This window comes from Indicator indicator, chromosome 4 (assembly GCF_027791375.1).
Source record: "Indicator indicator isolate 239-I01 chromosome 4, UM_Iind_1.1, whole genome shotgun sequence".
NCBI lineage: Eukaryota > Metazoa > Chordata > Aves > Piciformes > Indicatoridae > Indicator > Indicator indicator.
The window spans coordinates 12,422,620-12,435,046 of NC_072013.1; the positions used below are offsets into that span (position 1 = coordinate 12,422,620).

Below are 12,427 nucleotides of genomic sequence, written 5' to 3' on the forward strand. Positions count from 1 at the left end.
GTGACATCAGTGGTATACTTAAAAGATACATACCCTTGTGGCTAAATGGAGGGCACTAAGAAGTCATAGATCAGTGGTCATGTGTATAACTGGAAGAGACTGCTAGAAAACAGAAATGGAAACCTTTTGTTTTTTAATATGAAGCTTTTTATTCAATTGTTAAATAGAAAGAGGCAATAACTTAACTGTGCAGACAAAAAGAGGAGCAAACCGAGGGTAGAGAATTCATACATTTATATGGCTTGGGGAATAAACCTTCAGGGAGATGAAAACTTTGATTCTTACTAGAATTAAATTTCATACTGATCCAAGCCAGGATAAGAGCAAAATAGGAAACACATCATTTTGATATTCACAGAATTGGTTCTTCATGAAGTCAGTTGTGGATGCTGGGTCTTCTTTGGATTCTCACTGTAAGTGAAAGTAGAGAAGATTTAGCTGTCAAAGCTCCCTGAAGAAACTGTAGCATCTCTAAAATATATGAATGTTAAATAACATTTTATCTGTGATTTTAACTAGGATTGGTTTGTAGCTGTTAACACTACTAGTTAACAAGTTGTTAACACAAACTGGTACAGAGATGGAAGGCTCTTTCCTTCCATAGTTAGAGTGGACAGAGATAGATACTGCATCGAGGCAATGCAAAATTGCTGCTTGGATATAGAGTTAAGTCACTGGATTTTGTTGGCTTTATGTAAACACTGTGCTTGTTTTTGTCCTATGGCAAGTACAATGTGCTGTGATGTTGCTGGGCTTCCTTTCATCCTAGGGCAAGCTGCACTACTGTACAGATAGGCACATGGGTGTTCCTTATTCTAGCCGATTCAGACTGACTGGGAAGTTTGTGGTAACTTGTGTGGTTGTGGCCTTAGTTATTGATTAAATGGGACTGAAGAAGATGTATTTTAGGTGATCATGGGGATCCTGACCATAGAAATACTGGCATGGAACTGTGTGACCTGGTTTACCCTCTGAACTGTGTCTTTACAAACTGCATCTTTTCCAGAGGAGCAGCCTCTTTAAGTATCAGCACAGCAGAAATAAATCAAAATGCAGTATCACTAGCAGGAACATTAAACTGATGCTGCCCTCAGTAGCTTGTGCTTTGCTGTGGCATATATCTGAGAGGCAGGGCAAACAGAATCACCTGGCTAACGCCCTTGTTCTGAGCATGGCCACACCTGTCTGCATGAATAGATAATCTCACTATAGGTCTGATCCATTATGTTGAAATGGGTCTTGTATAGAGGAGGAGTTCCTCAGGCAGCGTTTTTCCTCTGTGAAGAGAGAGGTTGACATGACACAGATTGTTTTTCTGTGCCATTCTCATTCTCAGACCTACCAGAAGTAAAGGTGGCTTGGAAACCAGCAGCTGTTTTAGCACCATCTGTGACGAACTCTACGAGCATGAGGTTACTTGAAGCAACTAGCTCATTAGGTATCTTTGATCCACAGGTCTTGTCCATTAGAACTGGAGAAGACTTGCTAGATCCATCATAAACTTTAACATAATCACCCTGACAGCCTCTGGTTTTCTGCAGATCAAAGGCATGAAATCGCAGGGAAATCTGGAAGGGAAGAGAAAAACCAGCCTTTAAGAGACATATATGTGACTTTTTTCATGGAGTGTCCTTTAAGACAGACAGAATCCAAGCTGCGGCCAAGCCGAAACTAGAACTGTTTGCCCAGCCTTGCTTGTGGGGTTCAGATCTAAGGGGCCTGTGACTGAATGCTCCCAAGCTTAGGTTTCTTGATTTTGCAAACCTGAAGCCCCACACAGGGAGGTTTTTCCAGATCACAGCTCTGCAGTTGTCTTTGCCCATATCTGGCTTAAGGACATGAGGTAGGGACTGATGTGAAATCTCTCCCATGAAAAAGATCTTATCTGGCAACTGGCATGCAAAGTACAAAATGCTTTATATAGAAAGAAGTTGAGCCATATTCCAGGAGCACTGTTAACCTGTGTTTACCTTTTTGGATCGGGTTCGGAGGAGCCAGACACAATTGGTGTTATCTGAGTAATTTCTTGGGTGGTTGGCAGATCTTAGTGAGCCAGATGCTGCATCGAGAATAGTGCTGCAGCGACCTGAGGAAGAAACAAGGTTTGCTTCAGCAGCTCAGCTTACAGAAGCTCCCACTCATATGGTTACAGTCTCTTCAGAATGGGCTGGTCTTGATTCACTGATCTGCCAGCATTTGTGCCAGAGTACTGGTACATCTTGATAAAAATGGAGAGCAGTGTTGTCCTCATTTTTCCATGCTGCATAAGTATCTGCATCACAAGCAGTGGTTGGTAAAAGCATTAGCTATTATCATTAGCTCCATAGTTCACCAAGGGATCTTTCTGCACCTCCATAAACGGAGTGAGAGGTTTCAGTTCACTGCAAACGGTGATAGTGTTTGTGACTGAGATGGGGAAATCAAGTGTGGTTTGAATTGTCTCTGCAGTGTTTTAAGCTGGAAAGTACTTGGGCTTTCCTCTGTGCAAGGGCTGATAGTAATTCTTCCCATTTTTTCCCCGTTGACTGAACATTACTGAATAAACTTGTACGGTAGAGCTTCTAGTAGAAGTTAAAGAGTTAAAAATAAATACAAATTTAGAACAATAGCTTCAACGTTTGAAAACAGGACAAGGCATCAGGAAACTTCCAGTTCAGAGGAGCCTACAGCTGGTTTGGCTCAGGCCTTCAGTACAAACTGCAATGAGGAACAGAGATGTCCAGCTCTGTGGTGTTTATACTTATCTCCTGAGCTGTAAGAAGCCAGATTACTGCAGTGAAGTGTACAACATGGTATGCTGCTAGGCCAGTTGCACAGCAGCCATGTAGGCCAATGGTGAATGTGGTTTGTTTAACCTGGAAGGAGAAAACATTTTCTCACTGATCACAATGCGCCTCCAGCTTCACCGTTGCATTCTCTCCCACGGTAACCCTACCAGACACTATGAATTTAGGAGAATAATCTCACAGTTTTGGGTTAGAAACTGCTGCCTCCAGAGTGTGTCCAAACGTCCCATGAAGGATCCAAGTAGAACGTGGAAGGATGGCTTTGAGATACTTACGGCAGTTGTAAAGTTTGTTGATTTTGGCCACATCCAAGTTGCTTAGTCCCTGCCTCTGTCCAATGTGGACCGATCCATCAGGAATTGGGACAATAGTTGCTTTTCCAGTGGTATTAGAGAATGTATATCTAAAAAAAAAAAAAAAAAAAAAAGAAATTATGTTCTTTCAGTACAATTATTTCTTTCAGGGGTCAATGCCATGCTTTGGAGGGAGAACAGGAGTATCACCTGACTTTTGGCTAACAGTTCTATTCAGATAGGTTGGATTAAGATCGTAGAATGGTCTGGGTTGTAAGGGATCTCCAAAGGTCATCTAGTCCAACACCCTCTGTAGTAAGCAGGGGCATCGTCAGTTAGAGCTCAGAGCCCTGTTGAGCCTCCCCTTGAGTATCTCCAGGGCTGGGGCCCCAACCACCTCCCTGGACAGCCTACTCCAGTGTTCTGCTACCCTCATGATAAACAATTTGTTCCTAACGTCCAATCTAAATCTACTCTTCTCTAGTTTGAAGCCATTGTCCCTTGTCCTATCACTACAGGCTTTTGTAAAACAGTCTTTCTCCATCCTTGTAGGCCCCTTCAGGTACTAGAAGTGAACTCAATCTCAAGATGCCCTTCTTTGCATCCAAGCTCAGCTATGAGTGGCTCCCAAGTGGCAAGCTAAAGGACAATGAGTTAAACTTAGGGAGTACCTTGTCTGAACTACCTTGGTGTTTTTCTCAGAAGGGGAAATAGGGAAACTGGGAATTAGGGAGTTAGAGAAAAACTGATTCTAATATGGGATTTGAGTTCCACCACAAGCTACTTACTGGTAGTAGTGTAAGTGCTGCTACTTACGGGCCATAGTGCATTACTGAGGAGTAGTCATATGGAAGATCCAGGTTTTTGGAGTTTTCAAATTTTTTGAAGTCTGGTCTGTCTTCTGTAATATATAACATTGTACTTAGAACATGCTTCCTGTCTTCTCCCTTCAGGGAGGAAGGAAGAGTTGGGAACAGCAGGATGTATCTACACCACTTTCTACATTGAGGAGTTCAGAGGTACTTACGTGGACTGATGTAATCCCACATGATCTTCACGTAGTTATCCCTGTCGCTTCGAGAATGTTCATGCAAAAAGCCCAGAGCGTGGTCCAGTTCATGCTGAATCACTCCCTTCCACGTGCACCCTCCTTTCATCACAGACACAATCTGTCCACCTCCCACTTTCCCATAGTTGGACCAGCAGCTGAGGGAGGTATTGCACACCAAGAGAAGGCTTAGGGGATATTTATTGTCAGGAAGGCAAAGGGACAGTGCAGAGGACCTTGCTTCGCATATCTTGTGGAATTGGAAGGACTCCTTCCTGCCTACTCTGGTTGAGTCTACAGAAGGGTGAAAGTGACTATGGCATAAAGAACCACAAACAATCATCACTAAAGCTTCCTGGAAGCCACTGGCATGGACACTCCTGCATTCTGTGTTTACTCAAACAGTGAATTTGACTCCCTAGGAATAACCTCTTCCCCCCTCTTCTTCCTCCCCTCCCCCCCCCCCCCCTCCAAATACTGAACACTGTATCAGAGCTGGAGCTACAATGAATAGAATAGCACTTGTGAGCCAATAGGTTTTGAACATTTTTCTCAAAGGCTTTAATTCTGCCCTTGACAGCCAGTGTGATTCAGAGAACTGCTTATTTCACAAGCTGAACTTGGGTTTGCCTGTACAAATAAGACTCATAGTTATCTGTGAATACAAGACCTTAGATATATTTGCCACCTTAATGGTGCTTTTCCTGCATCACTTTGGTGTCTTTGCTGAGTCTCTGATGTCGTTCCTGAGTCCTTGCACTAGCAAGGTACCCAAGGGACTGTGATAAAGTTTCACTTCCAAATGCATTCTGCTTTCCACTCTGTCATAGAGTGAGCGAAGAGAAAACCAATGTAGAGAGAGCTTGTTGATTTATCATCCAACTCACCCATCAGCAGATTGAATGTTGAGGTAATCACGCTCTGCCTTGCGCTTCACAAAACTTATGCAAGTCAGTGCTTCAAATTCTGCCATGGCATCCTGGATTCCTTTTATGTGGCTCTCCTCTGGAAAAGAAAGGGTTCATTTTGGGGGTCATACATGGGCAATGGCAGCTGCCATTAAAATCTCTCATATGTGCTCAAAACCAGGGTAAATGAGAGACAGAAACAGTAATATAGGCTCTGTCTTGCTTTTTACTCAGTAATGAATTTCATTTAAGATATCAAAAGCCTGGCACAAGGCCCTTTTATCCTGATATTTGTCCAAATGGTTTCAAATGGGAGTGTTTTTTTCTCTTCAACTTCTTGTTTTAAATTGAAGTGGTGATTGTTGATGTGTCTTCTGTCTGGACACTGGAGACAGCTATGGCAAGTTATTTACTAATGAAGTCCATTGAAACCACACTGCTATAGAGAAGACAAAAGCAGGGGTTCTGGCAGGTACCAGTAGAGGGAATGGCTGTTCTTGGTTCCAAGAGACCAGACCCAAAACATCATGGATGCAGACTTCAAGGAAATTGAACCTCTTCTTTTTCCTGTCCAGGTCTTTGTAAATTGTAACTCTCAGGTGCTTGCGTAAGAAACTCCTGACAGTTGATTTAACCAACTGTTTGTGTGTCCTCTAGAAATAGGTTTCTACCTGAAGCTTATTGGATAAAATCCATTCTGGAAAAAAAAAAAAAAAAAAGAGATTGACGTTTACACCTACCGTAGGTTGGATCCAAGATGTAGGGGACACGAACAATCCCATCTCTGGACTTGGGCCAGTTGCAGTGGCGACAGCTGAAGGCACTCCGTACCCTTTGTGGAACTATGTCACCTTCTAGCAAGTACCTAGAGCTGTCTGTGGTGAGAGAGAAAGGAGAGAAGTGTCTGAGCTGTAGTTTGCTGGGTGCTTGCTAAGCACCTTTGGAGAAGTGTCACTCTCTATTCATCCTTCTCTTCAATTTGTCCCTAAGCATCTGCTCCTGGCTAGCATGATAAATGGTCTGTTGGGCTAGATCATCATTATCTGCTTCTCCGCCTTTGCTGCTGTGTCCTTAGCTAAGAGGAGAGATGGGAAGCTCCAGCTCTGCTGGGTGGAATTGAGGGAAGTTAGGGAGCAACTGAAAACAGTTGCAATAGCGAGAGGGATGCTGTATCTTGGTACTGTTTCATCATCCATTGGGTGGCTCTGAACAAAGGACATCAAGTATCTGCCCAGGAAGGGTGCTGGGCAAAGGTTGGAGGTGCCAAGAAGGCAAGCAAACTAAAGAGAGGGTGAGTATTGTCTAGAGAAAACTGTAGGAATGCTTGGTGTCAATCTCTACAGACAGTAGTAAAGCTTCCTGAGTGACTCCTGAAGGGGAAAACAGGAAAGCATCCAGATGGTTGAGCAGGGAATGTTTGGAAGCAGCAAGGAACAGGAAGTCTGCAGCAGGGCACAGATGTGTACTACACAGCCACATGACTGAAAGCGATGCTTGCACTCAGAAGAAAGGCAGTTAAATGATAAAGCATCCAGATAATCCCAGTTCTCTTTTTATGTTCAAAGAACAACAAAGATGTCAAGAACTAAAGCTGAAGAAGCTGCCTGGACAGTTTAGATGCTTCAATAGTTGGCATCATCTTCAGGATTGACACTGTGAGATGGCATGGGGTTTCAGCAGACCACGTAGTCCCTGTGGTCATCTTTTACATGATGGTATGTAAGATGGGCAAAATATTTGCACAGATTGTGGCAAGACATTGTGCCTCCCATATCACCCCCAAGAAGCAACCAAGAGGCACCCGTTACAAGCAGGGCTTTTGTGGTATTACCTTTGTTAACCTCCAGAATCCTGTTAAAAACAACTTCATCTTCAATGTCAGACTCTGTAGGCGATGGAGATTCTGTGCAGAAATACAAGAGTGTCACTTTCTCATTCCCAGAGGAAAGAGGAATCCTGTTTGTTAACCTGAGTTTACAGGAATTCACTTGAATCACATCCTGATCTAAGGTAGAACTTAGCCTATTTTCAGGGACTGGTGTAGTGTTCAGTCATGTAAACATCTTGTGAAACTCCTGGCTGCAGTTATTTTGGCATGAATCCAGTGCCAAGAGCCGTTCTCTTTCCTTCTCTCCCCTTTTTTACCCTAGCCATCCCACTTTAGGATGAAGATGACTCTTCTAAATCAGTTGTCCCAAATTCCTGCATAGCTCCTTTTGCACACTCAGCAGAGTTCTTCTGCACACACCCTTCACACCCAAACCCCCAACACAAGTCACCAGGAGCAAGAAAGGATGGAGAGCAGTCCTGCTGCTTGCTGCTGGATGTACTGGGCCTCTTGAAAACCACTTGAAAACACTTAAATCAGAATGGCATTCCTATTCCATGGGTTGGACTGATGTCCTCAGCTAGGCCCAGAGTCAGGAGCTTATAGGCATTGTGAGCAGAATCAACGAGCTCTGAGTGTTATGCAGTAAGTCTTGACATCAATAAAAAGCACAAGCACATGGCCTCTGTGCTTACCCTAACTTTTGGAAGTGACTTAAGCCAGGACATTATCCAAGCAGAACTATTTTCAGTAAGAGTTAACAGCTGAGGATTTTTAACAAGTCCAAACAATTGGCCCCAAGAGACTGCTTTGCACAAAGTGTTAGAGGGAGTACCTTGATCTAGCATGTCTTCTTTAAGATCAGTCTGGGTTAAGCATGGGTTATTTTCTGGAGTAACTGGGTAGCTAACAATCACTACATCCACACTGAGTAATACATACCACATGCATCGTCTTGTGTAGTCACCTGTAAGAATTATCTTGCATTAGAATTATTTCACACTTAACAGAAATGGTTAATAACATAATATACAAGGAATCCACATTGTGCAGGCTACCTCTGAAAGTATCTTTCACTAGTGCAATCTGGAGCTTTTATATACTGCTCCATGTGTAATCATCTCCTGTAGTAGGTAATTCTTCTTTCATATCTTGGCAAATATGGATATAATAAAGGGATGATCCTAGGAGACTCTGGAAACAGAATCTGAAGTGTGGAGTGAGATTCAGATCTTCTAGATTTATTAATGTTCCCACTAGTAGAAGTGAAATGTTAATGAAATGACCAATGAAGTCCTTCCAGTATCACCTCACAACACTGTGGTAAATTTTTGTCTCTGCCTAGCCCATATCTGGGGTAAACTACAGGAGTTGCTCTATCACCCCATGGCTCCTCAGCAGCAGAGAGGGGGCATTGGGAAAAAGAGAGGAGTCCCCTGGGCTGAAATTAGAGCAGGTTTAATGAAACAGCAAAGCTAACATCAATGCCAGTGTATAAAAGTTGTACTCAGCCCTGCAAAGGTACATCAGCCATGCTAGATGGGAAGGCAGTCCTCAGGAGAAGGAACGCGAGCACGGCCAGGATGGTCTCAGGAAACTTCCCCCTTCACTGAATGTGAGGTTTATGGGATGAGATAGACCGAAGAAGCATCTTGAGTCACCTGTCCTGGCTGACTACAAACTGCCAGTGGCCTGCATGCAGCCAATGACTGGCCTGGGATTCTGTCCCAGCAAAACTAGGACAGTATTGCTTCTAGGGAGCTGTGAAGGTGGGTATCCAGATGTGGGAGCCATGTCTGTACAGAGCAGATTGCCACACTTCCCTTGCGTTACAGAAATGAAAAGCAAGTTTTGCCTATGACCCCAGAGAAGGCAAAAGCTTCCTGGGGCGTGGGCACTGTGGAGCAGTAAATGGAAGATTGATGGAAACTGCTCCTTGTTACACTGAGAAGACATTCCTGCACAGGGTGGAGTCTTGACCTCAATTTAGATAATGCTGAACCCCAAAGTGATCAAAAGAGCTGCATTAGCTGTCCTTACCTCAGTGGCTTCTGTTGCTGCAAAAAGCAAGGAAGAATAAAAGAAAAAGGGACAAATTAGATTCTGATGCAGCCGCACAGCATTCAATGTGCAGGTCCCCTCAGCCATGGGAACTCTTTTGGCAGGTCCCTTTGGCTGGAGGAGAGCCAGGTGCAGTAACCAATGCATAGGCACAGAAATTAAATTGATGTTTATAGCAACAGCTTTGAACACTCCCAGTAGATGGTGCTGAGGGACAGAATCCTGGTCATCTGCTGTCTGAGAATCAGCAAAGCATTTTATCAGCTCCAGTGTGGAAAATGACAAAGGAACCTGGATATCCTTGCTGCGGGTACAGGTAAACCAGCTCTACAGCCCTCTCTGATCTCACAGTGTCAAAGTGTAAAGCTATAAAATGGGATTAAAGCCCTAATTTAACATAGGGTAAATAACCTCAGCAGTTTGAAAACATTCTGAGTCCTAAGATTGACTCTTTTCAGTGTGAGGTCTCTTACTTCTACCAAATGTTGGTTTCTAGATACATACAAGTGGAAAGTCTGGTCTGATATGTAACTTTCTGAGCAGAAACTTTACTGTAACGATTATCATAGAAGTTTAGAAGTTGGAAGGAACCTCCAGAGGTCATCTTGTTTGCTTTCCCTAAGACAGAAACAGTTTTATCTGTGTTGTTCTTTGACTACAGTTAATTAGACCTGTTCTGATGCATGATGGATATACTGCAAGCTTTTCTGGCAATCTGTTCCAGCTTGCCACTAATTGCACTCTTTCTTGTCACTGACACATAGAACAGTTAAGCAAGTAGTTCTTATTTCTAAGTTTTGGGTTTTTTTCCAAGAGAAGATGTGCCAAACTCTGTCACACCTTGCAGTGCCTTTTCCTTTTCACACTGCTTTATTGCCCAGACATACTGAGAGGACTTCCTCCTAGCCATAATCTTTCTAGAATCTGCAACAGAATCACTTCTTTTGAGCCAAGAAGGCTTCAGTCTGTGTGTCCAGACTGTTCTTTGGTTACACAGAATGGAAGTCCAGTGCAGTGCAGATGGTTTATGGTAGAGAAGCTCAGTTAGTTCCTACCAGCTGCACCAGAGAGATGCGTGGTTTTTAAAATACCTCTGCAAGGAAGCAGGTTTTTGGTATGAGTTGACTGGATTCAGAATTCATGCATCCAAGAGGCACTGGATTGACTGAGTAGTCAGTGGACATTCAGCCCCAGGTTCCAAGCACATAAAGCCTGCAACCCTTTAAAAAGGCCAGGTGAGAGCACAGAAGGATCTGCCATGCCCTTGATCAGATGAATATATGGCATGGTACAGCTTTCAAAATGGCACAGTTCATGTTCTCCCTGTACTGCAAATACTGAGAGCTGTCTCAAAAGGCACAAAAAATACTAACAATGGTACATTAAAACTCATTGCATCCCTTTGTCCCAGCAACCCTGCAACTTGTGAGTCCCAGCAACTACCTTGAACTTGAGCAAGCGTGTCACTCAGTTGGCTCCAGATACAATGAACTGTGATTTTATTTCATCCCTTTGCTTCCATGCCACAAATGACATGGTCAGTTCTCATTAGCCGTTTATTTCCTCTGACTAAGTCAAGCAAATTTTTCCAAGGCCTCTTCAACCCACAGCACATCAACCCCAACCTGGCAGTTTCTTGTTGGGGTTCAAGTATACTTCCAGATGTTTCCACAGATCTTGTCTGGAGGTCTGCAGTTCCCTCTTTCCGTTTCCGGAGCTACAAAATCTGTTCAGCTAAGCCTGTGCAACTTGTTTTCTGTCCCAGCACAAAGCAAAGCTTCCTCCTGACACCTTTTACTGCTGCACTGAGGAGGCAAATGGGTAGCAGTCTTTTGTAACACCCAACTTAATGGGAAGGGCTTATTAAAATGTTATTTTGAAGGCTGTTCAAGCACATCCCAATTAACCTAAGAAATCATGCCCCAAAGTATGTGTAAAACACCTCAGTCCTCAGCCCAGGAACAAATCAGGAAGCATGGCCTTACCCAAGAGGCCTGAGAGTGCTTTCACAGGCTGCAGAGCCAAGTCACTCACATCCCGACAAAGTGCATGGTGCACAGGCAAGAATTAACAGTTGTCTTTAGAGTACAGGATAAATCCTACTTACTTGCTGTGCTGTTTTCATGGTTGTCCTGCAAAAACCAAGAGGTAAAAGGCATTATTCTTCCATAGCTCATAAATGCAGCAGCAAGAGCATCAAAGGCCAAAGGGAAGCACTAAGTTACAAGATTTGCTGTATGTTATATTGTTAATATTTTTCGTAATTTATCAGAATGGGTCTCCACAGCTTCATCCCAGGTCAGGTAGAAGACAGAGCCTGGCTGCATGGAACTGCTCTCACCTGAATGGGGAAACTCAAGGTAGTGTGCAGCAGAAATGCAGCAAAGCCGAGGAACATCTTCAGATCCATTCTCCAGGCCCAAGAGAGCTGCAGTTCAGGTCCTTATCTCTGCCCATGCAGGAGCTCTGCTGCTAGATATACCATCAGAGCCAGCTGAGTCACCAGCACCAGCCAATGGCGATCCAGGCAAGAGGAAAAGGAAAACTTCTGCAGCCTCAACAACTAGTTTAGCCTCTGGGCATCTCCTGATGCTGTGCTGTCGCTGTCACTGTGATCTGCTGGGAGCTACAGCATCCCTTGGCTTCATCTTGTCATCCGTACTGCCCTCTGGAGTCCAATCAGCCTCGTGTGTGCTGCTTCTATTTTTTGGAGGAGCCTTCCTAGTGTGTTCACTTTGGCTGCTACTGCCTAAGACCACCTTGTTCCAAGATAACTTGTCAGTGTACTGTGTTGGTGGGATTTCAGATGGTAGGTGGCTTTTTTCTTTATGGCACAGAAGAGACAGGTGTGCGTTACTATGGAGCATACAATACATCACCACTTGGTGGTGTCTTCCCTGAGAAGATATCCTTCATCTGCTCAGCTCATGGTTCTAGAAGTTTTCATTTCCTCCTTTGTATTTCATATTTTCATGTGTTTCGTAAATTCTGGCAATCTGATGGCTGTAGAGTGCAGAAGAGGGCAACAAGCTGGTGAAGGGTTCTTACGAGAATAAATCTTATGAGGAGCAACTGAAGGAGCTGGGGCTGTTTAGTTTGGAAAGATGAAGCTGAGGGCCACCTCTTTGCTCTCTACAACTACCTGAAAGGAGGTTTTTAAGAGGCTGGTGCTGGTCTCTTCTCACAGGTAATTAGTGATAGAACAAGAGGGAATAGCCTCAAGCTATGACTGGGTAGGTTTAGACTGGACATTAGGAAAAAAAATTTCACAGAAAGAGTGGTCAGGCATTAGAATGTGCTGCCCAGGGAGGTGGTGGAGTCACCAACTCTGGAGAGTGTTTAAAGGTTGTTTGGGTGTGGTGCATGGGATATGGTTTAGGGGTGAACTTTCTAGAGTAGGGTTCTGCGTTGGACTTGGTGATCCTGAGGGATTTTTCCAACCTGAATGTTTCTGTGATTCTGTGACTAGCAGTTGAAAAGGAGAAAAAAGACAACAGCAGCAT

The 12,427-nt window shown here is 43.8% G+C and overlaps 1 protein-coding gene across 1 annotated transcript; it reads right to left on the bottom strand.

Moving 5' to 3' along the window:
- Positions 1–376: 376 nt before the first annotated feature.
- LOC128981640 (astacin-like metalloendopeptidase) lies at positions 377–11,334 on the bottom strand. The gene is made up of 13 exons (XM_054400557.1): positions 11,266–11,334; positions 11,032–11,056; positions 8,904–8,920; positions 7,806–7,830; positions 6,867–6,938; positions 5,776–5,910; positions 5,015–5,132; positions 4,107–4,285; positions 3,896–3,980; positions 3,062–3,189; positions 1,971–2,086; positions 1,343–1,568; positions 377–411 (listed from the first exon to the last, which is right to left on the bottom strand). Exons 1-13 carry the CDS (start codon positions 11,332–11,334, stop codon positions 377–379), a joined length of 1,230 nt encoding a protein of 409 aa, XP_054256532.1.
- Positions 11,335–12,427: the final 1,093 nt, after the last annotated feature.

Excerpts from the sequence above, each read along its gene's own strand:
- LOC128981640 (XM_054400557.1), bottom strand. The coding sequence starts at position 11,334 with ATGGATCTGAAGATGTTCCTCGGCTTTGCTGCATTTCTGCTGCACACT. Across the intron at positions 6,939-7,805 it reads TACACAAGACGATGCATGTG|AATCTCCATCGCCTACAGAG; the intron begins GTATGTATTACT and ends ATTTCTGCACAG. Across the intron at positions 3,981-4,106 it reads GTGGGATTACATCAGTCCAC|AAGACAGACCAGACTTCAAA; the intron begins GTAAGTACCTCT and ends TATATATTACAG.